Below are 27,381 nucleotides of genomic sequence, written 5' to 3'. Positions count from 1 at the left end.
CAGGACTAAAGCCTGGTGCTGTACCTTTAAGAGAAGCTCCAGGTCACACTGCTGAGAGGAAGTGAAGCAGTCTTAGTTTCGTTTCCTTCGTGAAACCAGTTTGTATTTGTTGCTGCTCTGTGGCTCTGAAAGAGGAACCAGGAGGGACCAGGAGGGACCCGTGGACAGAGCTGGCGTGTCCTGTCTCAGGTGGACACCCTGATTCACTGGGGCTTGAGAGGACACACACACACACACACACACACACGGTGAGTGAGGCCACAGGTGTGGGTGAAAGAGAAGCGCGACCTGTTCAGGTAGGACTGTTTAATCAAGAGTCAGTTATATACGGTGGCTGACAGTGTTCTGAAATACTGCATTGACGGAGGATAGGTTCAAAAAATGAATATATTTGAAATGTGCTCTATATGCAGAATAGTAGAGAAGCAACACCCATAACCCGAGCTCTAGATTATGATATTTAATCTAGTGGTTTAAATTAGATTTAGTGTTATGGAAGAATCAGTTTTCTAATATCTTGCTGTTATTGCCCTGAGGAGTGTGAAGGACCAAAGAAGAGTGAGAGGGGGTTTCAATCTTTCAAAACTTAAAAACTCTTCATGTTGCATTCAATGCAATCCAAAATGATAGAACTCTATTTGCAGTGACAGTGAAGGAGACAACTCTCTGTTATTCCCAGAATGGGGGGGATCCAGTAGTCCACTCCTGATTGTTAATTGTGGTGCACAGTAAAATCCATGTAGGCCACTCAATTCCTGTACTGAAGTAAATGGTTTTGTATTTATATAGTGCTTTTCTAGTCTGATGATGACCACTCAAAGCTCTTTACAATACAGTTTTACATTCAGCCATTCACATACACATTCATACAGTGCATCCATTAGCAGTAATTTGTTGTTCTATGAGGGGCAAATCAGGGTTCAGCATCTTGCCCAAGAACACTTCGGTATGCAGATTGGTCAGACTGGGGATCGAACTGCCGACCTTCAGGTTGGAGGACGACCGCTCTACCCCTCAGCCACAGCCCAAGTACACAATTGATGTACTTGTGCTTTTTCGTTATTGCCATTTGTGCATGTTTCAGCTGCTGCTGCACTACATCTCTATCTATACAAATGTTGTACTTGTTACTCCACAACATTTGTCTGACAGCTTTAGTTACTTTTCGTGTGTAAACCACCCGTCGTATTGGTGTTGCATGTTTATGATAATCTCAATTCAATTCCGTACATACATTATCTCAAGGCTCTCGACATAGTTAGGTCAAGCAAACACTTTGACACTTTGGCGACGCCAGAGAGAAAAGAAAATGCTAACAGGAAGAAACCTCGAGAAGCAGAGTCAGTGTGGCTGTCTGCCTCGACCGGTTGGGGTGAGCAGGAGAAAATTTGGGGGAGAGAGAGAGACCAGGAACAGTTCTGTAACATGCATAAGATATGTCAGACCATTTGCTATGGTCTGTGTATAGATGTTATTAATGATACCAGCACCAGTTAATATTGATGATATTGTTGATGTCTTTCTGAAATCATGAAAAGGATTTATAGAGATACATGGTTCTCACAGATATATGACGATCTCATAGAATATATTGTAGATTCAACTGCTACAGAAACAGAAACATCTACAGCAATAAAATACAACTTACACATCAGTGCAGCGATAATATTCTTCCAAAACTATCGGATAGAATAGTAAAACCTTTTACTGCACTGTAAGAACTTTTACTTTTCATTGTTCCAGTACATTTTGCTGAGGATACTTACATAATTTCATTAAATAAAGTTTTGAATGCAGGAGTTTTACTTAAGCCAAGTATCTGAGTACTTCTCTGAGTTTACTCTTGAATTTAACTTAGTGTACATGGCCCCTTAGCCTGTAGCCAGGGAAGAATGACTTATTGATTGCGTAGATTTTAGAGAACATCTTGAGGGTCATATCCTCTTTTATGACAATGTGGTTCAGCTGTAGTCAAAATGAAAGGAACCAAAGCACAGCAGATGTTCATACCGTATATGATGTGGTAGATTTGAACAGAGATGTATAAATAATGGCAGGATCCCTCATACTGTTGTTTTTTGTAATAACTCACAGGGTTCTATTTAGCCTTTGACCTCAGACTCTCCCGTCATGAAGATTGTTGTGTCACAATTGTTTAAGAGATGCTCCTTGTTAAAAGATGTTCGGTGGAATTCAATTATTTTAACAACAAATGACCAGAGTGTGTGTTTCTTTATTCATCAGACAGATTTTTTTCATTATAAAATTACATATTATTATTATAAATTAATCTATTATATTGTTGATGAATCAATTAATTGTGTGATCCATTAAATGTTAGAAATTGTAGGTTTGGCAAAAATTTTAAGCAAAAATTATCATGCACTTACAACCCTTGGTAGTCTGCTGATGTTCACATCTCTCTCTCTCCCTCTCTTTCTCTCTGTCTCTCTTTCTCTTGTCCTGGTACTTTCCGTCTGAACAATCCCAAAGGCCTGAGGTGCCTGCACTTAGCCGACAACTTAATTCCAATGTCACCTCTATTACTTAAAAAACAGCATCTCCTAATGTATCAAACCCACTGTATGATGTGTTACCAAAAATCCATCCACCAGCCAATTCTGCCATCCCCCATCCCATATGACAGAGAGTAGTGCGTGTGCAGAATTTGTGTGTGCAGGTGAGCATCCTCTTTTGGGATCTGCGATTTATTTTTGAAAGTTGAAACTGCCTGCTACAGGGAAGCAAAAGAGGAAGTAGGTCAGAGCAGAGGTGTGAGCAGCAGAAAGAACCGGAGGACGGTGCTCTTTGCCTCAATGTCACTTTCTCACTAACTGTGACTATCAAATTGACCATCAGCAGCAGCAGGTGCTGTTTAAAGATGTTCAGCATAAACTATAGATACTGCTTTCACTGTGCACATTAAACATTTTTATAGTTAAGTAGCAGTCCAAACAAGCAAGTACGGTCTTGTTAGGGAGATGACGTAAAATTAAATTTTTTTTTACTTTACTTTACCCTATTTTGCTCTACTTTACTCTACTTTTCTTTTTTTCACTGTAATCTGGGGTTAATTTTTTACTGTCAGGTATCAACTCTTAAAGACCTAAAAAATAACCGCCATCTCATCAGCCCTCCACCAATCAGGCCATTATGGTAGAGTGGATAGAGAGAAACCACTTTCAGTAAAAGACATTTCTGCTTGGAGTTTGCTAAATTGCATTAAAAGGAATCTGAGAGAATGAAGCAAAAGATCTTTGCTCTCTGCTTAATAATATATTAGACAAAAAATTGAAGCAGCATCTATGACATATATATTACTGTGTTTAAGAAGCTGCTTTCACAGAATTTTTGGCATTTTAAACTAGTTTTCTATCTAGCCTTAGAATTTATTCTTAGTTTCTAACGATTATTTGTGGCCAGTAAAGACTTCATCAAATAGTTTTTCTCATTAGGCTGTAACAGATTTGACAACCCATGTCCATGCTGGCATATCATAAGAGCAGCATCACAGGAACATTACAGGGATTAGCAAATCTGGGTGATTCCAGAAGGTTCAGTTAATCATTAAGTAATCCGGCGTAGTTCTGCTTTTTGGTCACCAGATGGAGGCAATTGATGGAGAAGAGCACGCCGGAGATGCTGATCCTGTAGCACTTCCCGACGGCGTCATTAATGAACTGCAGCATGTGGGGCAAGATGAAAACCTGCAGGGCCAGGTGAGCTCATCTGTCCTGGGAAAGGAAGAACCGACGGCCTCTGTGATTCTGACTCACTCTTCCACGAGTGTGGTAAAACATCCACACCTTTGCTCTTACCAAACAGTAACAGAACCTCCCCCCCCCCCCATGTTCTTCAGATGGAGGAGTTTTTGGGTCCGCACTCAGAGTACAATGAGGAGGAGGAGGAGAGGAAATACTACAGGAGGAAGAGGCTGGGGGTCATCAAGAATGTTGTTGCAGCCAGTGTTGGAGCAATGATTGTGTACAGTGTATATATGGGTGAGATTCACAGTAGAAAATATCCTCAGATAAATACAAAGAGTTGCAGTCTCCTATATGTTCTTTAACTGAGATTGTGTGTGTGTGTGTGTGTGTGTGTGTGTGTGTGTGTGTGTGTGTGTGTGTGTGTGTGTGTGTGTGTGTGTGTGTGTGTGTGTGTGTTCGTGTTCACCACAGGCCTTCTGCAAATGCAACTGATCCTTCATTATGATATGACGTACCGTGAGGTGAAGTATAGCAACCTTGGCTTAGAGGACATTGACCGCAAGATGTTGATGGGTATCAACGTCACGCCTATTATAGGCCTGCTGTATACCCCTGTTCTTATCAGGTAGACACTCACACACACACACACACACACACACACACACACACACACACACACACACACACACACACACACACACACCAGGATAACAAAATAATCTCTCTTCATGGACACCCTTGTTCTGCCTCTATAAACTCTGTTTATATCTCTTTCAGGTTTCTCGGTACCAAGTGGATGATGTTCCTGGCTTCAGGAATCTACGCCCTCTTTGTCTCAACCAATTACTGGGAGCGTTACTACACCTTGGTTCCGTCAGCCGTGGCCATTGGCGTGGCCATAGTGCCACTCTGGGCCTCCTTGGGAAATTACATCACCAGGTGAGAAACATGGTGCAGGTGGGTGGGTGAAGACGTTTCACAAGCTGCTGATGTCTGACCCTTACAGCAGCAGAGCAAACAAAGCGCAGTGAAGGTCGAGCAGCAACAGTGGCTCAGATCTCAATGGAAGGATGAGCTGTTGCTATTCTTACCTTCACTGCACCACAATCACACATGTTCACCAACTCAACTGTTTCTCACCTGATCACTAAACCTGAAAATCTGCAATGAAACAGCACCATTCATCTTGACCATTTCGATAATGCTCAAACGTAACCATTGAAGCTTTGAAAGTCAAATCAAACCGTTTTCATCACTTAAGGGCTCACAGAGGGATCCCTCATCCTGCATGGAGAGAAAGCAGCCAATGGCTACTTCTTGCGGTCACATGACAAACTCTGGATTTTTTGTGAGTTTTGAAGTTTTAGCCAGCAGATGTTTTTTTATAGCACTTCTTTAATGTTGAATTCGGAAAGCAACAGAAAAAGAAATGTAAGGCATATTCTTAAGCACTTTTCTGGCATGAACTCATGAGAACCTTCTCTGAACAACGCAGAGCTTTCAGGAGAGAGACTCACTTCACTGCTTGAGTTTTTATTGACAGCATATTGACATCGGCGTCGGCCTTATCACCACATATCTTCCGTGTATGGCTTTTCCATATTGAGATCTATGTATTTGTTTGTTTTTTTTCCATTTTTTGCGTCTGTCACATGTTTTGAAATCGTGCTGACTCCCTCACGAGATAATCTGCTGCTGTATTCTCACATGGAGTCACTTGGACCATATCAAACTTTTTACTGCTTTCTGAAAGAATTCCAGAAAATGTCTGCAGCCACTGGTTTTAGCGCATGTCTCAAAGCAGCTTTAGTGGATATCAAACTAACACATACTGATTGTACCTTAATTGTGTTAAAAAAATAAAATAAACACATGCAGGATGGCACAGCAGTACTACGAGTACGTCAACTACAAGGAAGAGCATGTGCAGGAGCAAAAGAAGCTTCCTAAAGGAGTGTGCCACCGCTACATCATCATCTTCCAGTCACTCTTCCACATCATCTTCCACGTGAGTCCTCAGCCAAGTGTTCTTCTCTAATGCTGGGTTGCTGTCCTTAACATGAGAAAAAATAAACCACACTGGTCCCTGTCTTCTCTTTTACTCAACAGTTGAGTTTGGTCTTTGCGGAGTTCCCCATGCGTCTGGTCCTCAACGGCCACCTGCAGACGACCAAGCACATTCTCTTCAATGTCAAAGCCTGTGGTAAAGACACACAGAACTCTACCTCCTCCGATGAATGATTACTTACAAATAACCACATGACAATTATGTATGAGGAATCACTAATTTCTATCCTGTGAGAGGGGGACATATGTCAGATTCCCATTCCCTCCTCTAATGTGTGAACCCTCCTCCTCCTCTATCAGGTGCAGGTGTCAGTGGACTGATCCCTGGCTTCAACACCACCTTGCTGGAAACACTGCCTCGCTCCATGCTGCTCATCCAGGTGGAGAGTGTCCTCATGGGCTTCGCCTTCCTGGCCATGATCATTGTAGGATCCTCAAACACGCAGACACACTCACACACACACACACACACACACATGCAAGTTTACCTGTTTTGCACTTTTAGCAATTAAGCAAGCCAAATTAAAGTACTTAACGTGAGATATAAATGGCACCAAGACAAATTGTAAAAGCAACAAAAGACGATACAAAAACAAGCATTTAAAAAGAAATTAAAAATAATTAAATAGATACACACACGCACAGATAGTGACACATGTCGCTTTCGTAAGAAAACCCACATCGCCTGGAGGTGTAATTCTCAGGAAACCATTTTCCCAAAAGTCTTTAGAACAAAAGTCTTAGTTTGTGGTTTTATACCCTCTGCATTTAAGAACTGATTAAACATGTTAGATCTTTATAAATACAGTGAAATCAGACTTCTTACCTCTCCGGTATGTATTGGTCGAGTCTGTCACACAAAGACACACACACATCTACACTTATGTACAATGAAGAGTTCAGAAAGCTGGTTTATTGTTGCTCATAGTAAAGCTACAGTCATTCTATTACAAAGCCAATGCTACTCTCAGTTTTGCAGGAGTAGTTCTGTGCTCGGCTTTTTCTGTCCTATGATTGGCCAGAAACAACTGCCTTATTATTCACATTGGAGAAAAGCATGTATGGAGCACAATGGTCAGTCCTGATTGCTGTTTGCTGCTACCTATAGTTCCTTGTCCTGTGTGGCGCCGCCTACAGGCCAACAGAAGAGATTGACCTGCGGAGCATCGGCTGGGGAAACATCTTCCAGCTGCCATTCAAACACCTGAGGGACTACCGCCTGCGCCTGCTCTGCCCCTTCTTTTTCTACAGCGGCTTTGAAGCGCTGTTTGCCATCAGTGGAATCTCTCTGGTACCGTTTCTGTTAGAGGAGTTTGTTGAACTAATAGAAGTGTAACTTCAACCCAAACAATTCAAATAAAATAAAAATGAAAAGTATGTTTCATCTTATCTCTTTGATTCTTTCCCTCCCTCCCTCCACAGACCTATGGTGTCTGTATTTTGGGCCTGGACAAGCTGTGGCTCCTGGTCCTCGTCTACGGCCTCTCCTGCTCCATCTTCTCCTCCCTCTCCCTCTGCACCCTGCGCCTCCCGCGCTGGGTGTGTTTGTTGAGCGGCGCCGCTGTGCACTTTGTGTTGCTGGTGGCTCTCATGGCGTTCTCTCTAAAGCGCGTGTCGGGCGAGTCCTACGAACATTATCTGGGCCCTCTGCTGGTGATCATTGTGCTGTGGGGTCTCGGCACCGCACTGAACAAGACGGGCCTCAGCAGTGAGTAATGGTTGTTGGGGGGGGGAGGGATGGTGTCTGTATGTACTGTGCAATACCTTTGTTCACACATGACGTGTCCGTATTAACTCTTGCGTGTGTGTGTGTGTGTGTTGCTGTGTCTGTCAGTTCTGCTCAGTATGCTGTATGCTGAGGAAAAAGAACGTCTGGACTTTGTGTTCACCATCTATCACTGGTGCCAGGCCATCGCCATCTTCATCGTCTACCTCTGGTCCCACATGCCTATGAGGGTACAGTATGGGACTGTCTGTGTTTGACAGCCTTTAGTGTGCATTTGTGAAATGTTCCAAATGATCCTATTTTTGTCTTTACCTGTGTGTTGTCCCCAACTCTCAGGCCAAAATCTCCATCCTTTTGGTCACTTTACTGATCGCCTCTTACTGCTACTGGCTGATGGAGCGTCGGCTGGCCAGCGACGTGCGCCCCAGACTGCCCCGCATTCCTCGGCCACGGCACAAGGTAACCAGCCACAGGCTTTCAAGAGTTAATCTGGATAATTCCACTTTTTCAGCCAATGATTACACCGCACAGGAAGAAGTTTCATCCACTTGAAAAAGTTAAGTTAACAGTTGCCATTGAGGCCAGCCATGGTAAAGTTACCCTGATGATCTCCTGCCTCTCGCATGCATCTGTTGGTGACACAGGGTGTCTGCTACACAAGGAGGTCTCTGGTATGACGACTGTAATTCCTTGAATAAAAGTAGGTCTTTGCACTCAACCAAATACCAGCAATCAACAGAATTAAGCCGTGCATTTTCTGGTCCTGCAAATATTACAATAAAAAACTTCAGTCAACAGAAGAGCAAGAGGTTTATACTCATGCAGCCAGTGTGGCCGGGGCAGCTGATACCACTGTGTGATTTGTATAAAATCATCATTTGATGTCAAAAGATATTGCCGTTGTTTTGATATAGAAGACACACCATGAATCAGTCGGCACATGTATTTCATAACATGGTATTTCATGAACTTTATGTATCTAATTTCAGAGAAGAACCCACAGGAAATGAGGCAGGTTTTGAAGAATGAGTGAGCAGCAGTTAGTTTTACATTGAACGACTTCACTCACTATTAAATATATATATAAAGAGAACTCCTACACTTGTTCTCATTGCAATTTACTGTATGTATATAAAAGTTGTAAATCTCAGTGTAATATCACATTCATAAAGAGGCCACTTCACATAAGCAAAACAAGATGTTGTAAGAAAATAACAATGCATTTTTAAATGCAGTAATCAGAAGTGCTGTTGCTATGGTTACCTGTAATCTGAAATACCCTCTGCTAATTTAGAACATGGTTAATTAGAGGCGGAAAGTTTCTACGTATTATTGTTAATGAGGTCACAGTGAATGCGTTGATGAATGCTCACAGATGTTCTCTGTTGCAGTTAAACTGTCAAATCTGTCACTGTGTGGGTTTCTCTCTTTCTCTGTTCAGCTAAGTGCAATGTGGCCTGGTGCCTTCAGTGTCACTGAGACTGTAAAGTAATTTTATTGTTACGTTCGGGTTTGGTTACATACAGACCTGAGCTGATAAGTCGATCAGTCATTCAACAGAAAAAATATTTAGTGTTTACTTTGATAATCTAATTGTTTAGATTGTTATCTTTTACGACTCTACTAATCCATTTTGTAGTGAGATCTGAACTCCTGCATGCAGTGATTTGTCTGGTTCTCTATTCTGTGGAGGGAACCCTTCAGCACAGGAAGTCTCATTATAGTCTGAGCTTTTGTGTGAAAAACTAAAAGAAAGGTGACTGTAAAACCATTATTTTCTCCAGAGTGAGTCATTATTGTAAAATTTGTCTCCGCAGGTCAAAGGCTACCGCTACCTGGAAGAGGACAACTCAGATGAGTCCGACTCGGGGGGAAGTGAGGAGGAGAACAAGGAGGATGAAGAGCATGTGTTGGAGGAGATGGAAGCCGAGGGCAGGGAGGAAAGGGGCCAGGATGGAGGGGCCCACGGAGCTGACTCACCTATAGCCAGGAGGAGAGGAGCAGCAGGACACCACCAGAATCGGGATGACGCCAATGTCAATGGGGGAGAGAGGGAAGAGCGTGAGGGATTGTGAGAGAAAAGAAAAAGGAGGTGAGATGGTGGACAGATGACGTACAGAAGAGGAGGAGAGATTCCGATGATCTGGATTCCTGTTGTGTTCATGATTCCATTCATATTTTTACAGATATTTACGCTTCATTCGAGAATAAACAGACATTTATTTTCTAGCATTTGTTTTAATCAAAAGGCTCAAATCAGCTCTAGTCACAACTGTCATCCTGATGAAACGGTAGAGAAAGTGGAAGGACCATAATGCTTTGTAACAGACTGCGCCTCAGATGGTTTTACACACTGGATAATATGTTAAAATACTCACTGAGTCTATACTGATGTTGAGCCAAAATAAAACTGGAACCAAGATTTTTTTTTAATTAAAAATCCAATTGATATCTCTAATTATGATACAATTTCAGCCTTTGTCAACCAAATATTGAGTGGTTTGATTCATCTCTTTAAGAGAATTGTAGTTTTTAAAGATCTTATAAGATCTTATATTGTTGTTTGGTCAATGTTTGTTGTTTATCTACCTTTAACAAACTCAACACAAAGAGTCCATGAGTGAGCCGAGCGGTCGTGACTAATTCAGACACGTCTGCATTAACAGGACAGTCAACGCTGCACATGTTTGTGGACAGCAGAAGTTATGAATAGGAAAACTATAAATAACTGAGGGGGTAGTGATTTCTAGGGACATGAATTAAACCACATGACGATGACCTTATGCTGCTGTGCTGTCATGGGAGCTGATCGATGTAAAACAATGATTACAGTACAAAGGTTACAGTGGTTGCTGTGGTGGATGGTGATTTGTTTTAGAGTATGGAAAGTAAAAGACAGGAACAATATTAATTTTTTCATAAAGACAGACAAAAGAAATGCTGAATGAGAGTCTGTCTTCAGTTCTAGAGATTTTGTATGTCTTTTCACCAGGTTTATCATTTCAGGTTGGCATGTTGGCATGCTGACATTTGACAAGTTAGCACTCAACAGAAAGTACTGCTGAGGCTGATGGGAAGGACATTAGTTTTGCAGGTATGTAGAGATCAAAAATGTCCTCCTGGTGTTTCAATCGACAAAGACACATTTCAGTTAAAACGTGAGGAACTTGGTACGAACAGCAGATAATGTGTTGAAACTACAAACATATCGGGATTGCCACATGTACCTACAGATACTTAAACGCATTGTAAAATCTATGTTTAAAATGCAGTTCTAGAAATATTTTGTGATACAAAGTTATGTTAAGTTAAATTCCCACAGTTTGTACTTTATTATACAGTTGCTACTGTATTTCCTGGCAGTCAAGTGTTTCACTGAACATTTATATTTTCTGAAGTTACACGATGCTCATGAAAGTAACTTGGACTGAGTAGGCTTTTTATTTTCAGTACTGAAAGCTGTCGTGCTTTCACACTGATGCTCTGTCATTTCATTTTTTTAGCACCTATACTTAAGACATTAGAGTTGAGCTTGGTTTTAGTTCATTCTTATAAAGGAATGAAAGCATGAATGTTTACTGAGACCCTGCTGTAGGGGAAATTAATAGAATCCACATCCTAGAGTGGATGGATTCTAAACATTTCATTTTGTAATTTAAATCATTTCTGATTTCCTGTAAACTGTAAAAGCCAAAGGTATGTCTTATGTGATGATCTGTTACTGTGTTTCTGAGTTCACTGGAACCAACTAAATAGTGTTGAAATCAACTGCTGCTGACTGTGACTGTTTCTGTCCCTGGTGGGTGGCACGCATTGAAGTCACCAACTTTATATTCAGACGGTGGTGGATGCCAAACACGTAATGCCATGGAAACTTGATGTATGACTAGTGCAAAGAATAGCAAGACTAAATGTTTCATTGCAGTTGTTATGACATTTATAAATGTAGATGACATCAATGAAAACTTTTCATGTATTTAACTCACATAAGAGTACATATAAAGGTGAAAAGAACCTTAGAAGTATAATGACATAACCTGCATCGCTTCCTTCTGTGGAAATACTGATGCAATAATTTTTAATATAAGGTTGAAATGCATTATCTTGGTCTCTAAGTGTTTGACAATTTAATTATTACATCACTATGCCGGTTTAACTTACTGCATGAATTCTGAGATACTTGATCAATGAAGTTAAAAAATGTAATTTTGCCAATCGGGAAACACTCAAGAACTGTGCATAAAAGCACATAAAACACTACATTTGCACACACATGACGTGTTCTCATGCAGTGTAAATATAATAGTTTCCAGACTAATTCTCAACAGCTCTGTTGATCATCTCTGAGTATTTGCACGCACACAGAAATTACAGGACTTCTCATGCTCTGAATCTGAACTTTATTTCACTAAAACAAGATGAGTATTAGAAGAAATAGGAATCTAAGCGAGAATAAAGAGGTAGCTGCTACGTCACGGATGATGTGCATTGTCTTAAAGAAGCCCTAAGCTCAGTTGCTTTTTGGACTCATATCCAAAGCGGGGGCCCAGGTGTTAGCCTGAGCCCAGCCTCTGCTGCTGCTGCTGCTTCTGCTGCTGCGGCCGCTGCCGATGTGTTTCCCTCTCAGTGCCTGATGCGTCTGATGGACTGGATCTTGGGAGTCTGGCAGTGGGAGCCCCAGTTCCTCCAGTGCTGGTAGTCTCCACTGTGTTTCTCACACTCCATGATGTACTGCTGGCCTCTGTAGCCAGGGTACTCATAGCACACAAAGCTGTAGAGAGACAGAGGCAGCAGGAGGTAAAGTAAGTGAGGAGCGGGGTTTACTTGTCGCGAGTTGTTCAACACAAAGACATTCTCCAAGCGTCTCCACAGTATTTGATTAAACTCTATAAGCTTCCATGGGAGCCAACATAGGGTCTGTTATTCAAATCAGAGCTTGACATATGCTGGATCTTTGTTGTCGATATCAACAAGATATTTATATCTTAAAAAATACAAAAAATATATAATTTGTTGTTATTGGAGGTTGGTGATATAATGTTTATATTTTTCTCTGGAAGAAAAATTGTGTCTTAGTTAACACAAATTGTTTTTATCATGTCTGTACTGCAATTTCATGTACATTCTCAACATGTGGCAGAAGTTAATATTCGTGGATCACAGAGGACATCTAGGCTAAAAACATGGTTAAATGACCTTGTTTCGATTCTAATATGAATGTCGAGGCTTACAGACACTTGTGGTAAGTAGATAATGATAAGATCATTTTCCTCTTTCGGCGAACTATCCCTTTAATATAACATTACCAAATTTATTTTAAAAATCTACTTTTAAGGGTTGAACATTGCTCATAACGCCACCTAGTGTTTCAAACTGTGTTGGACCCTTCAGGACCTAAGCTTAAGTTTAGGATGTCACTACGTAAAGACATTTATTTAAAAAAGTTAATACTATCTAATCAAAGGTGGCTTACCGCTCAGAACTGATATGACCACATTAGACCACACAGGTACAGTACGTTAGTTCACCTCTTTTAACCATTGGATCTAACTACCTTTGCTTATTAGCCTCCCACTCACTTCTCGATTTACCTTTTCTCTCATCATATTCTTCTTTTATAATAAAACACCATCACTCAATATGAACTAGTATGTGACAGGACTGTTGACTTACGCTCCACACTGCACGTGCATGGAGCCCACCTCAGGCTTGAGCCAGCCCATGGCCTGCAGGGAGGGGTAGTCGTCGCCCAGCTCGGTGCAGCGGCCCTGGAAGTTCTCCCTCTCAAAGATCTTCATGTGGCTGCTCTGGTGAGACTGTGGACGGGGCGGAACAGAGAATTGGTGTTAAAATTAGCGTTAGCTCCTGTCAGACAGACGTACATTCGCCACTGACTTGTCTCATTTCTATTTTTGAGCACGCTCACAGTGTGGCTCACTCTTGTGACCACTCGCGCCTTCTGTCACTCTGTCATCACTGCCATCTCCATTCTCCCTCTCTCCTGCTCTTTCACTCCCACTCATCTCTTCCTCTGGCTCATTGACGGCCCTGCCCTCCCCCGCAGGTACTCACGGCACAGTAGATGGGGCGAAGGGAGATGAGGCGCTCTGTGTGATAGGCGAGTGAGCCGCTGAAGGCGTCCCAGCTGGGGTACTCGCCCCTCTCCAGGATAAACTGCTGTCCCTGGAAGCTGTGGTGCTCGAAGCCCACCCAGCTGGAGACACGAGGGGAAGAGGTCACAATCACATGCGTGAGCAAAAATGTTTCACAGTGTCATCTGAGATCAGTCTGAACATAAAACAGACAGTGACAGGGGACATCAGACAAAAGAGAGATGACTTTCCTACATTTTCCAGGTGCTGAAGCTCACCTCAACATTTTTTTTATAATTTCTTGCTTCAAATCTTTCATCGTAATATACATTTAAGAGGGATTAAAACATTTGATATTCCCCCAAATCAAAAAAAATAATTTAAACTCAAAACGCTACACAATACGAATACTTACGATGTTAGAGTGTGAACCAGAAAGACATTTTTTAAAGAAACTTCATATGTGTATAATTAAAAGAAACCGGAGTCTACTTCTCCTAAGTGAATAAAAAATGATTAAAAAAATGATCAGCTCTCTGCAGCTTCGTTCAGCAGGTGTTTGGAGAACGTTCACTGGAGCTGAAAACAAAATGACTAAGGTCTCTTACGTATAAATCCGCTCAGCAGTAGCTTCTGCTCTTGAGTGCGTCAAAACACGGAGGGTGAGACAAAGTTTGCGTGTGTTTAAACTTGTCCTCAGCTTCTAAATGATCAGAGCGAGCTTTCTCACCCTGTGACAAGTCTGAGTGTACAGACGACTGTGTGGGGGAAACCGAGGACACATTACGATGACAGGCAGCTGGTACTACATAAACAGGCTTCTAAATATACACATGGTTATCAATGAAGATTGAGCTTATTAAATCAATCTAATAGTTCAATTTGATAATTAGTGTACCAATCAGTGTAAGATATCTTCAACATGATTATTGTCTTAGGTGGTTTGTTGTTATTTTACAAGCGTCATATATGCTCCCTTGAACTGAAAGGTTTAACAAACTGTATCAGGGACACATTGAGACAAATAAAGAGATGGGATTTCACAAATAATGTCATAATGTGATGAGATTAAAGTTGTGATTTAATGAGAAAAAAGGAGACAATCATCCTTCATCTGAAGTTATATTAAAACCTGTTTAAATAGTGAAATGCAGCAGGGACACATGAGGCCTACTAATGGCTGATTCATTACAAAGGGCAATGATTTTTCTGTGAATTTTGTTATTTTGCTCCACTTTACAATAGAACCACTCCTGTTTCCCACTTTTTTCTACTTTTACTAACTTTTTTCATACTGGCCCACTGGCCTTATTATGTCACAAAACCAATGTAATGAGCTGTTGCAAATTTTTATAGGTGGTTCCGAAAATAACATCCAGTTGGATAAAGCTAGCATTTCCACAATATAGAAATAATATTCCTTCATACTTCTGCTCCAATAATTATTATTATATGCAAGACATAAAAAATAAACATTCTTATTACACTGAATGGTTCTTGTCCTTTATAAGCCTTCAAGTGCTACTTCAGCATTGGAGTTGATAGAGGTGGAGCTAATGTTTGGTTATTTTATAACATAGACTGTAAATAAATCTTGACTGCTCCCAGAAAGTAAAGCCAAATCATCGTGATCACCCCCTGGTGGTTGGCAGCTGCATAACTAATATTAGCAGAGCACGGTCAAAGCACTTCTCAAAGATGGTTTCTGTTATTTTAGGTTGCTATGATCACGCTGCTGATTGTTCACGTTCGAATTTTCCATTAAGTTTTAATTAGTTATTTGATTGACAGCCGAGACTGACTTCCGATTGGTCGAGTGTGTTTATCGTTGGGCCCTCGCTACCACCTCTCCACACCCCCGATCACTACTGCACAGACTTTGGCTCATTATGACATAAAATGTCCAAGATGGCTACAACTGTAGCCATTATATTTTAGCTTAATTTTTTGAAAAGCGGTAGGAAGTGGAGAGGTAACGTCCATCTCATTGTATAGTCTACAGTTTCTAATAAAAAGTCAAATTTTCATAAAATGCTCCATCCAGTTTTTATTTTGAAGTAAAATCCAAATCTGAGAAGAATCGTCTTGTCTCTGGAAAGTATTTGAGTGTAAGTAGAAGTACATCTATTTAGTTACTTTTCCCCACTGATATTACACTTTAAAACTGAATGTATTTAGTTACTAGGACAAAATCTAGATTACAGGAATATACACTAACAATATTGATAATATAATAATGAATACAGATTTAAAATAGTTTATACTTTGTAGCCAGTTCTCAGAGAAGTTTAGATTTTCTCAGTATTTAGTTTGCTTTATAGCAGATACACCGTTTTATGAAAGCAATAAAAACTCTCATGTGAGCTTCAGTAATCCACTGCTGACCAGTGATAACTGCTGAACACATGTGGGCGGGGCACGTGAGCCAGGTCTGAACAGCCTCCACACAGAGTAAATCTTTTAAAGGACTTTGAGGAATAATAACCCTTTCAGCTTCTTGAATAACTCTTAGTGGTGTTCCTTCTAAAAGAGTCATTGGCACAAACAGGACAGGGAGCTGCATGCATACACCCGGCATCTAAGGGAGGGGCCTCAGATGCTTTGTGGTGGGAGCCTGGACACTTTTCCGTATCTCATCATCTTTCTACCTTTCTACATCTCACAGACACACACTTAGATAAACACACACACACACAGAGTCAGTCAGCTGTCCACAGAGACTTGCAGGCGTACAGGTTGTGTGACTCACGCTCCACTCTCGACTCGGATGGAACGGATGTTGTCCAGGCCGCAGTTGTTGATGTTGCAGCACTCGGACGTGAATTCCATATTCTTGCCCTGGAAATGCTCCTGCTCAAACACAGTCACCTGTGGACATGGAGGGTAGGGCATGAGGCTGCAGTCATGTCATTACTACATGTGTGTGTGTGTTCCAGGATAACTCATGTGGTGGGGACATAAGTCTGTTTCCGTAGTCATATTATAGGGACTTCTCGTCCTTATGGGAACAAAAAACAAGACATAAATCATACATGTTCAGGTGAGGACATGTTTTAAGGTTAGGTCTAGATTAGGGTTAGGTTAAGGTTAAGGTTAAGGTTAAGGTTAAGGTTAAGGTTAAGGTTAAGGTTAAGGTTAAGGTTAAGGTTAGGATAAAGGTTAAGGTTAAGGTTAAGGTTAGGTTTGGGTTAGGTTTAGGCAAAGTAGAAACTATGGCTAAAGTTAGACAATAAGTCTCCAAGAAATCAATGTTAGTCCTGTGAAGTCATGGAGACACTATAGAGTTTGTGTGTGTGTGTGTGTATGTTCACCTTAAAGAAAGGGGCTGTACCCATGCTGGGGAAGGACATGGGCATGGTCATGCTGGTTTTATTGAATCTGTACATTTCTAGAGTAGAGAAGGTCAGAGAGAGAATCAGGGTCACGGATGAGGTGAAGTTTCATCAGTAAAATGCTACAGTTATTCAACAAATTCACAATAAAATCACAGAAAAACACTTATTTTAAACGTTTCTATTTGCTGTAAAAAAAACTTTTCCTTTTGACATGAATTATGCAAGCAGTGTGTCTTCAGAGAAAGTAATTAAATGCAGTAATAATGATAATATTCAAAATATGGGATTATGGAGGATTAATAAACATTTAAACTTATATCACCTGATACGTGTCCTCGCTCTCCTAACACACCGGGACCTCCTGACGTAGACTTTTGTCTCAACCTGGCGCCTCTGCTTTATACCGTCGTCCACGCGAGGCCCCCGTGCCCGCGCATGTGCGTGTGCAGCCCTTTACTTTACTGATGACTGTGAACGAGCTGAGTTTGTCAAGTGAGCAGCTTTATCACAATTATACATCATACTTCCGGTGAGCCTTTTCAAAATTGAACTCTGTTAAACAACTGATTATTTCAAGTCATTCTAGATTCTTGACACGATAATAGAGTTGTATTAGAGTTGTGAGTTTTAAGTAACTAATAAAATATAATTCTCGTTTTAAATTAACAGCTCCATGATACATTTAAATACTTTTATTTTTATGTGTAATGAACAGTCTATTATTATTATTATGATGATTATTATGAGCATATTTTTATTTATATTTTCTACCTTGGTCTAATGCTAAGGTTTGCTAATACATCTGCGGATCAATGTAAATGAATCAGCAGCTAAGCCCTATTAAAACAAGTAAAGTAATTTATTTAATTCTAAGTAATTTGTTAAGTTGTTGAGTCAAATCTTTTTCGAAATTCAATGGTTTCAGCTTATTAAAAAGGGGATGTTTTTATAGGCTGATCACAATTGGAATATCTATAGAAGTTGAATAAGTTCAGAGACTCAACAATTAGTTTGTAGATCATGCGAAATAATCAGCTAATTAAACATTGATGCCTTTAATCACAGTCTTGTTTAATGATTCTTAATATGTGATTTTTTTTTTGGGGGGGGGGGGGTGGTATTCCCTGATATTACTTTTGAAGGCCGGAGGAAGTGTAGTTCCGGTGTTGCTCCTCGGACTCACACTGAGCAGCTTGACGCAGGTGAGAACGTGCGCTCATGTTGGTGCGTAAAAACAAACAAACACGGATTTTACGCGCGCCTGTGAGCCCCCCCCCCCACCCCGCCCCACACCCGCCCCCCCCCCCTCTCTCTTTGTGACCATGTTGTCTGTCGACTCAGCAGATCGTACACAGCTGAGGTGCGGCCGGTGAATGCGGGGCTGTTGTTGGTGTATTCGTGTAGGTCAGCAGAGCCATCATATAGAGCAACAATGGTCGGGACTATAGGCAGAGAATGAGGAGGATTTGGAGAGAAACCCGGGAGGCCTGTTTCAATGGTTCAGCCCAGAAGTGAAGGAAATTGGAAGAAAGAAATGCAATTGATGAGGATGTAAATCAGTAATAAAAACAGCTTGAAAAGTAATTTCATGAAAAAAATTGTTTGGCAAAAACGTAAAACTCAACCCAACACACGCACACACACACACACACACACACACACACACACACACACACAGTAGCTGCTCCACAAGAGGATTGACTTTCACTAGATTACTCTCATCAGTATGCAGCCAAAATATATTGAAAAGCCATTATTATTTGCTTGGGGACCATCAGGATGCGCATCAGTGATTCTCATGAAGGACATACACACTGGATGCACTTGTGTTTTTTTGCGCCAAGTATTTTTTTAATTTTTAGTTGCCAGCTCCAACATCCTCTGGGGGCAGGTTTTGAGTGTCTGCAGTCACTGAATCCTGCTTAGATTGATCAAGGATACACAAATAAGAGCTTTAACTCAGGGTGCTCACTTGCTGTTTTCTACTATCTGTGTAGTCATGTGACTCTCAGCGTTGATGGAGGACGTCCAGCAGCGGGAGAGGGATGTGTGCGATTCACCACTTCACTCCTCCCTCTCCTCTGACCATTCACGTGATGATTAGAAGAAATTCAAACAACATGCTTTATGAGCCTGTAGTTGAACCACAGGGCATTAGACTCTCATCTGGTGAACAGCTGCCCCCTCATTTCCTGTCCTGTGACCTCACCTGTACGGCAGTATGTAGAGCCGCACGTTTGATTCCCCTGTGTGCTGACTGAGCCGGAAGCAGGGTGTTGTTTTCACCCCTGTCTTTGAGTGGACAAAATAACCAGACTAAACTTGGACATGTATTCACTAAACTTGGTGAAGTTATTTCTTGGATGTTATTTACTTTTGGACCTGATCAACCAGAGGTCAAAGGTCCAGGTAAAAAACACATTGTCCAAGATATCTCCGCAAATAATTAAATAAGAGACAATCTGAAGCTTAAATTAATCAGGAAACCATCCTACTTCTTATGATGTCATATGATAAGAGATGTTATGAAAATGTCAGAAAAAGTTATCATGTTTCAAAAATACTGGAGGTAGAGTGGGTCATCCACGAACAAGAAGTTCGGCGGTTCAATCCCTGTCTCCCCCAGTCCGCATGCCAAAGTGTCCTTGGGCAAGATGCTGGACCCCAAATCACCTCTGAGCTGTTCTGTCAGTGTGAGTGATCCCTGAAAGATAAAGTGCTGCACGTAGATGCACTGTACGAATGTGTGTGTGAATGGGTCAATGGCTGAACCATAGTAAAAAGTGCTTCTGTAAAGTCACACCACAAACTAAACACCAATAGGCTTGCATAGATGGCATTTTTGTTTCTATCAAATGGAACGAATGACGTCATTACGGCACGGCACCATTACAATATACATAGACAGTTAGCATCGTCTTATTGGGTCATATAGAGCCCTCAGATTTCGCATCACCCCTCTGATACTTTTCATTGCCTCTTGCAGCCGACACCCACCACAACATTTTAGCTGCCCACACAAGAGAAAAGACAGCAGGCTTTAATTTGATAGCTTTCTTCCACTGTGATGAAGAGGGCGATTCAGATTATTGTCCGTGCCCATCCGAACCTCTTTGCTCACCCAGAGGTGGAACAGCGAGGTTATTGCTTCTCACAGCTTATTGCTTTTCCTGTTATTGTTTTCCCCAGCACCATCTTGATGATAGAAATGAAGGGAGTAGGGATGAATAATTTTGTGACAGGCTCTTAAATGTGAGCCTGGTCATCCTGGTCGTCATTATTTGGAGCTGCTGCTTAGGTTAGGTTTTTGAAAATACCTTGAATACCACAGAAAGTGTTAAAGTCACTTTATTTCACCCTCTTTATTTCATGGATTTATATTATGCTCAAGTCATCAGGAAGTGGTTTTGTCTTTCAGCCTGTCTGAGGTGAAATATATGCGTACTCAGATTGTTTAATTTGTCATATTCTCTTCTTCATATTCCTCTTGATTTTCAATTCACTAGTGCAGTGCCTGCTCTGAACCTGCCTGGTTAGAATGGGCTGTACTCTTGGTCTGTGTTAATGATCTGGAGTTACTTCAGAATTATTATTATTAGTGACTGTTAGTCATTAGTGAGTCCTCCTCTAACATATCTACAATAAACTGTCCCTTTGTGTACGTTGTATGCAGAGACTGCTGGTTCATCCTGCCTGGTTTATTTGCAATTAAGATTTTAAATAGATTTTAGAGTCAATGTTTTTCATAAAATGACATATGTGGCTTATGATGATTATGATTTTACTGAACTGCTGTTAATTTTTCATACATTACATGCTGGCTATTTCAAAGGTCTGTTAAGCAATCAACACAGTATTGGTCGCTTGTTTATACAAATTGTATTAATATTTAAATTATAATGTATCAAATTGGTTATGCGCTCTACATACATACAGACAGACATTTGTGGAATTAGTACAGTAGTAGATATACTGTATATTGTGGCATATATCTGCCTTTTCACCTGCTCCACTGTCTCTATGTCTCTCTCTCTCTCCTCGCTCTCTTTGATGATGGGGGTATTTCTATTCTGTGGGGGCTGTGAGCTCAGCGAGTTTGTTGTCTGTCTCTATAATCCCCTCTCTCTGGGCGCCAGCATATAAAAGCCACAGGGGGCCGGCCCAATCTCACACAGACCACCAGTCCCAGCCCAGAGTCTACACTTTTACGCACACACTGCCACAGGTAAGACAGTGGACAAACATCATACAGAAAAAGAAAAGGGAGAGAGAGAGAGAGAGAGAGAGAGCCTGAAAGTTACCTGGTGTAAAACCTTTCAATAGGAACAACATAGGAAAGTCAGTTCCAGTTCAAGCTAAGCTATACAAGTCAAGCTAGGTGAATTTCTAGTAAATCCAAAAGTGGTCAATGAAAACTTTATTACTTCTGCTTAAACCAATACTTAAATTTTGTCTGGCTGTGTCTAACATTTAACTTAAAAATTCATGTTGGTTCCACAAATGCGGCACAGACTTATTTTATTTTAGGCTCAAAACTGAGAAAAGTTTTAAACTGCCGAATTATTTATGCAGGTACTACAAATGTACTGTACAGCTTTGGATATTTGTTAAGGAGTAAGGGTTATTAGCATTGATTTGATTGCTGATTTGTGATGGAGGTTTTACTGTAACTCTGTGTGTAAAGCTAAGTGACGAGATGGTCATTTGTGTGGTTAAGTTTGAATTGAATTCAGCTTTGTTGTGGAATGTGTGAAAATGATTCAGGCTGCGAGAGACGATCAGAAAAATGGGAGGTTTGTGTCTCATATTTTGTCCTTCTTGCATTACAAATTGTTTAAATGTGATTACAAATAGCATTTATGCAGTTGTATGTATTTTAGGATTGGCGATGTTGTAATTTTAACAATTATATTTATAAAATCTTATTAGAATTGATGTAACATGATCTATCCAGAACTGACATCATTTGTCACAGGATGAATAATGTTAGTATTCTGTTGTATGTTCGCCTCAGTTTTGGCCATATAGACGATTCCACTAGTTTTGTAACTTGTGTCTGTGTTCTGTCATTAATACATTACACTTACATTTTTAATTAAAGTACAAATTCTTTGTGCATATTAAGTTATTTAATGGCAACCCCAGTCGTGTCTGTGCAGTCTCTTAATGTGACAGTAAAACTCTACTAAAGAGCGATTCTTCTTCTCCTCTCAGTCATCATGTCCGCCGGGGGAGAGAAATCCAAGTCTGCTTCTCAGACTGACGGGAAGGCCGCTCAGAACAAGATGTCAGAGATGGGCATGATGTCCTACAAGGTAACGCACGTGCCCACACACACACACACACACAGACACACACACACACACACACACACACACACACACACACACACACACACACACACACACACACACACACACACACACACACACACACACACACACACACACACACACACACACACACACACACACACACACACACACACACACACACAGAAGTCTGGCCTTGAACAAAGAGTTCAGGTGAAATGTCTGTTACCACAGCCTGTTGGTTCTTGTAGCTCGATGGGAGACAGTCCCCAATTACAAGTGACAGTAATAACAACACAGTCGCTTCACTGTTCTCTCCCTCCTTCTTGGTTAGACCACTGCCACAGTCTTTCCATCATGTACTCTGTGATCTCCTGTCTAATCCTTATTCTCTTCACCCCAACTGTCCAGATGTGCGTTTATGACCAGGAGAACTTCCAGGGTCGCTGCATTGAGATCACCGGCGAGTGCATGAATGTGTGTGACATGGGAATGGATAGGGTGCGCTCCCTGCGTGTCGACTCTGGACCGTAAGTAGCCCAACCACGCACAGTCACATGTGCACACCCTCCCACATATGCACGTATAATGTACCCGTTACCAACACTCGTCTGAGCAAAGAGCTAGCAAAGAGATAATTTCACTGCGGTACCTCGCCATTATGCAACATTTCACACTTTGCATTTCGACATTTATCTGATGCTTTTATGCTGAGTGATGTTCAGAGAGGTGCAGCAGTAGAATTAACTCCAGTACCCAAGCTACTGACGCAACAAAGCCACAAACAGTGACACGATGAGAGTAAAAACATACAAGGGAGGACATGAGGACAAAGTTTTTCAGAGGTAAAAGCAAGAAGAAAGAAATTTGATCAAAGTCAGTCAAAGCGGACATCCTGTGATGAACACATATTTGAATTGCACCTCCGTAAAATTGGGCTTAACTTATGAGACACATTTAAAACAGAATGGTCAAACGTGAGGGGGCAAGGGACTGAGATATCCTGATTCTTACTCTGTCGTCTGGATTAAACAAAACAAAAAACAACAGATCTCACATTTGATGACATCATAATTTTATTGTAAAACCCTGAAAACTCTTGCGTCCAAACCATTGAACAATTGAACACGTTATACAACTGGTTGCAGTGGCTCTGCAGTACTCATGAGTAAACTCAAGTTTACTGCTCCTCCAAGATGTCTCCTTTAAAAAGGCAATCCAATGATCTCTTCCCCTTCCCCCTCCTCCCCCTTTTGTCATTTTCGCTCTCAGCTTCGTGGGCTTTGAACAGATGAACTTCTGTGGTGAGATGTTCATCCTGGAGAAGGGCGAGTACCCCCGTTGGGACTCATGGAGCAACTGCCAGAAGAACGACTACCTGCTGTCCTTCAGACCAGTCCGCATGGTAAACCTCTCCATTTCACTGAAGATTTATTTATATTTCACAGGCTCTCTTCCATCTCATCTCTTCACTCCATTTAACGGCCCTTCCTTTTTCTTCCACCTTGCAGGACCCTGAGAAGCACAAGATCTGCCTGCATGAGGTCGGAGAGTTCAAGGGTCGTAAGATGGAGATCATGGATGATGATGTCCCCAGCCTGTTTGCCTACGGTTTCACCGATAGAGTGGGCAGCATCATGGTCAGCTGTGGAACGTGAGTATTGAGTCAACTTGTTACAGCCATTTTCTTGCTTTTTGCCTGAACCTTAACAGTGGGGCTAGACCTGTAAACCCAAATGTCCGTGACTGAGATCACAAATCACACAAACATTTTGGCATTTGTTGAGGCTGTGGCGTTGCCGGTGCTGGTTTACCAAAGCTAAAATGAAGCCAAGGATTTGCTTTGACACAGGCAGCAAATGTTTTATTCGGCTCCACGCTCCCACAGGATGGAAGTAAACAAAAGACAAAGGTTTGCCAGTGCTTCATTCACAAATGCGTGGCCGTAGCCTTACACTAATGATCAGTCGAATGCTGTGTGACTGACTGATTACACTATTGGTCGGCTGTCTGAGTGTGGGCGCTTCCATATTGGCTGTTGTTTTCTGTATCTGTTGCGTCATCAGGGGGAGCAAACAGGCAGCGCTGCCAAACTATCACACGAGCTAAAACTGTAACAGCTTTTTGGACAAAGCTTATTTAATTTCTGTAGTAGGAGAGTCACTCCCGGCGGGTACTGCCGGGCGAGTTTGAGACACACCTCTCTCTTCATGGTTCAGAGAGGCAGAAATATAATCCCAAATCACAGCACCTTAGTTGTCTCTAACTTATGTGTCTGATTTTGTCAGACAACATTAGACAACTATAAAATAAGGGTTTTAGCAGAGCAGAGCAGCAGCTTGGAAATTACAGCTGGTTAACATATAGAGTTAATGGCACGTGTCACAGATTCATACTTTTTTGACAGAAAAACATGTAAATGAGAATAGTTTGATATAAAAGTGCTGTATATGTGAACACAGGAGTAGGAGAGAAGCAGACATATAATGGATTGAAACCAGTTGACAATAGGAAGAATGTAAATCTGACACGAGGATTACATGAATATGCTAATACAATAACATTTTTCAACTTTGAGCTTAATTTTGCATATTGACCACACACATATCCAGACATATAACTGTAGGTTTTGATCTGTTCAAAACGAATAGTTCAGCATTTACAGTCGAATTCCAAACTTTCTGTGTGTCTTTCCGTCTTTGGAGAACATATCTTACAACCGTACATTCATACTCGGTAAGTGTATTGTAAATAACTGGAGGAAGTGCAGTGTTGAGTTTGGTGCAATTTAAAAACATGATATATTCAATACTACTAAAAGTTTTATGAATGCAAGGATGGCAACTGGCAGCCTGTGTCCCAAAAAATCTGTAATGATTTATATTCAGCTGAATTGCAAAGCTTTTATTTTGAAAAGTTGTGAACTTTGGTCTGTAGATTGTGGTGATTGCTTTACAGACCTCTGCAATATACGGCAGTTCAGCAAATCATTTGAATATATATAGAGGCCATACACATGAACAGTAAAGAAGCAATTTCAGTTTAAATTCATTCAATAAAAAAATGTACTATTAAATCTCCGTTGCAGATAAATCAGTAAGGATGAACACAAACCTTTTTAACTTCACTCTGCACCATAGACTGTTTATAAAAAGCTCTGCACACAAAAAGTGAAGTTGTAGAACTGTTAGAGGTGGACTCAATAATGACGAGGAGTAATTCTGTAGTAGCTCTGGAGCATTGACACAGGACAAGAAAACAGGCAGGTTTAGAACGGGCACTGCACTGGTAATTGGAAATACACAATTTGCTTCTGGGCTCACATTTTGATGAACAGCCTGACACATTCTATTTTTCCCAAAACTACATTTAAACATCAATTAGACCTGCCTCTGTGTTTTATTAATTGGCTGCCGACAGAGCAGAAAGCTAGCTCTGAAACGTTCTCACCCAGTGTCTGCAACAACTCTGTTTAAAAAAAGCCGAACTACATTAAATCCAGCGTGGGTCAGAGAGTTTCCACATCCGGCTGACGTCATTCTCAATCTGAGCCAGCAGCATAGTTCCCCACTATCTGAGAGATCTAAGTGTTTGTCTGGGAGCGAGCTCAGGAACCGAGGCTCTTTCATCAGCAGCTAGCGGAGGGGGTCAGGGGTGTGGCAGGCAGCAGACTCAGCCTCTCATCTGCTCTGATTACCTCATTTGAAGCACTCGCTGTGCCTGAAACAAACAGCTGGGAGTCAGACTGCCCTGAGGTTCGATGCTGTGACAAACAGATCGATGTCTTAATTTGTTAGATGTGTGATCGGTCCGTCTCTCACACTTTACTCATCTGTTACTCATTTTTCTTTCCTGTGATCTACTTCCTTTCCTTTCTCCTCTTCCTCTCCCTCTCTCTCTCTCTCTCTTGCAGCTGGGTCGGTTACCAGTTCCCCGGCTACCGTGGCAGCCAGTACCTGCTGGAGAAGGGCGATTACAGGCATTTCAACGAGTTTGGCGCCCGCTCCCCCCAGATGCAGTCCATCAGGCGCATCCGGGACCAGCAGTGGCACCCACACGGCTGCTACACCATCACCTCCAAATGAAACCCAGCGAGGCCGAGGAAGAGAGGGATCGGAGGAGGGATGAAGGCAGAGGGCGGGCAAAGACATGGAGGGGAAGCAGTGGGGAAGGCAAAGAGGGAGAAGAGGGAGAGGGAGTAATATTCTCCTCCCATGTCCCAAAAATACTCTTGGTGGTTTTAAGTGCATGATGGAGGGAAAACAGCAGCTTGTTACTTCTAGCTGGTGGAGCATTGGAAGCCACTGAACAATGACACTCTTGAAGAAAGAGATTAATTACACACACCGTTAATAAATGCTCTCTCCATTTTTGTTCTCCCCCCTCTCACCATCTCTGTTTGTCAGCTCCTCTCTCTCCTTCCCTCCCTCCTCTCTCCCCCTCACACACTTCTCTCCTGTATCCCGCCGACGTCAGCCCCTCACTCAGCCCGGCAGAGGCGGACAGGAGAGGTGGTGGGGGAGACCAGGGGTTGAGGTGGGGGTAGCAGTGTGGATATTGTGTGTGTTTATGTGGGGGAGTCCGAGACAGAAGGAGGACACAACAAGAGCGTGGATGCAATTTCTCTGTGCTCAGAGCCTGAAGCCACATCAACCCTGATTCCCAATAAAGCATCTTACATCCTGCTCCACTTGAAATGATGTCTTATTTATTAACATATGGTTTCGACATATAACTACCAGATGTCTGAAGATGGGCACAACACATTAAGAGCCCCCTGAAATACAGAACTCCCCTGGATCCAGGTGGTTACTGATATACCTTGTTTGTCTCACACGACTCATTGAAACGTTTCCTGAGTTACCCTCAAATGGCAAAAAATATGGAAATGTGAGATAAAAAAAAAAAAAACAATGTCGAAAAATAAATGAAATAATAAAATAATAAATGATAAATTAACTTTAGGGATGGTGCAAGTCAGTGGTAAAGGTTTAGCCAATGCTGATTGGATTTCACAAGACTGGAGAATATGACAAGTAGCCACTGTAAATTATCAAATTAACGGTAAAAAACGATTTGCCATCTTCATCTGAATGAAGCAACAACAAGGCAACTTTAAAGAGGACTTAAAAGAAAGAGCAG

General features: G+C 41.5%; 3 protein-coding genes across 5 annotated transcripts; 2 read left to right on the top strand and 1 right to left on the bottom strand.

Moving 5' to 3' along the window:
• Positions 1-62: 62 nt before the first annotated feature.
• unc93b1 (unc-93 homolog B1, TLR signaling regulator) lies at positions 63-11,268 on the top strand. 2 transcript variants are annotated; one of them, XM_061086783.1, is made up of 13 exons: positions 63-248; positions 3,606-3,719; positions 3,860-4,001; positions 4,179-4,332; positions 4,485-4,646; positions 5,586-5,715; positions 5,817-5,910; positions 6,075-6,199; positions 6,883-7,065; positions 7,197-7,482; positions 7,609-7,730; positions 7,837-7,959; positions 9,318-11,268. In XM_061086783.1, exons 2-13 carry the CDS (start codon positions 3,606-3,608, stop codon positions 9,573-9,575), a joined length of 1,893 nt encoding a protein of 630 aa, XP_060942766.1. In that variant the 5' UTR covers positions 63-248; the 3' UTR covers positions 9,576-11,268. The 2 variants fall into 2 exon arrangements, with proteins under 2 accessions (XP_060942766.1, XP_060942775.1); XM_061086792.1 differs by lacking the exon at positions 63-248 and adding an exon at positions 272-296.
• Positions 11,269-12,123: 855 nt separating this feature from the next.
• On the bottom strand, positions 12,124-18,727 carry LOC133023491 (beta-crystallin A3-2-like). 2 transcript variants are annotated; one of them, XM_061090550.1, is made up of 5 exons: positions 18,692-18,727; positions 16,342-16,460; positions 13,573-13,714; positions 13,174-13,316; positions 12,124-12,271 (listed from the first exon to the last, which is right to left on the bottom strand). In XM_061090550.1, exons 1-5 carry the CDS (start codon positions 18,725-18,727, stop codon positions 12,124-12,126), a joined length of 588 nt encoding a protein of 195 aa, XP_060946533.1. The 2 variants fall into 2 exon arrangements, with proteins under 2 accessions (XP_060946533.1, XP_060946524.1); XM_061090541.1 differs by lacking the exon at positions 18,692-18,727 and adding an exon at positions 16,904-16,978.
• A 2,250-nt stretch (positions 18,728-20,977) lies between these two features.
• crybb1l2 (crystallin, beta B1, like 2) lies at positions 20,978-26,324 on the top strand. Its single transcript, XM_061090528.1, is given in 8 exon segments — positions 20,978-21,028; positions 21,030-21,072; positions 21,075-21,152; positions 22,142-22,242; positions 22,651-22,769; positions 23,512-23,644; positions 23,751-23,893; positions 26,153-26,324. Coding segments are annotated over 8 exon segments (840 nt in total).
• The last annotated feature ends 1,057 nt before the right edge of the window (positions 26,325-27,381 follow it).

Source organism: Limanda limanda, chromosome 2 (assembly GCF_963576545.1).
Source record: "Limanda limanda chromosome 2, fLimLim1.1, whole genome shotgun sequence".
Lineage (NCBI taxonomy): Eukaryota > Metazoa > Chordata > Actinopteri > Pleuronectiformes > Pleuronectidae > Limanda > Limanda limanda.
The sequence above is the reverse complement of the archived record's forward strand: the minus strand, read 5'-3'. Positions and strand labels throughout refer to the sequence as shown.

Excerpts from the sequence above, each read along its gene's own strand:
- LOC133023491 (XM_061090541.1), bottom strand. The coding sequence starts at position 16,978 with ATGTACAGATTCAATAAAACCAGCATGACCATGCCCATGTCCTTCCCC. Across the intron at positions 16,461-16,903 it reads GTACAGCCCCTTTCTTTAAG|GTGACTGTGTTTGAGCAGGA; the intron begins GTGAACATACAC and ends CCATGTCCACAG. Across the intron at positions 13,317-13,572 it reads TTCGCCCCATCTACTGTGCC|TCTCACCAGAGCAGCCACAT; the intron begins GTGAGTACCTGC and ends CCCCGTCCACAG.
- unc93b1 (XM_061086783.1), top strand. The coding sequence starts at position 3,606 with ATGGAGGCAATTGATGGAGAAGAGCACGCCGGAGATGCTGATCCTGTA. Across the intron at positions 4,333-4,484 it reads TATACCCCTGTTCTTATCAG|GTTTCTCGGTACCAAGTGGA; the intron begins GTAGACACTCAC and ends TATCTCTTTCAG. Across the intron at positions 7,960-9,317 it reads TTCCTCGGCCACGGCACAAG|GTCAAAGGCTACCGCTACCT; the intron begins GTAACCAGCCAC and ends TTGTCTCCGCAG.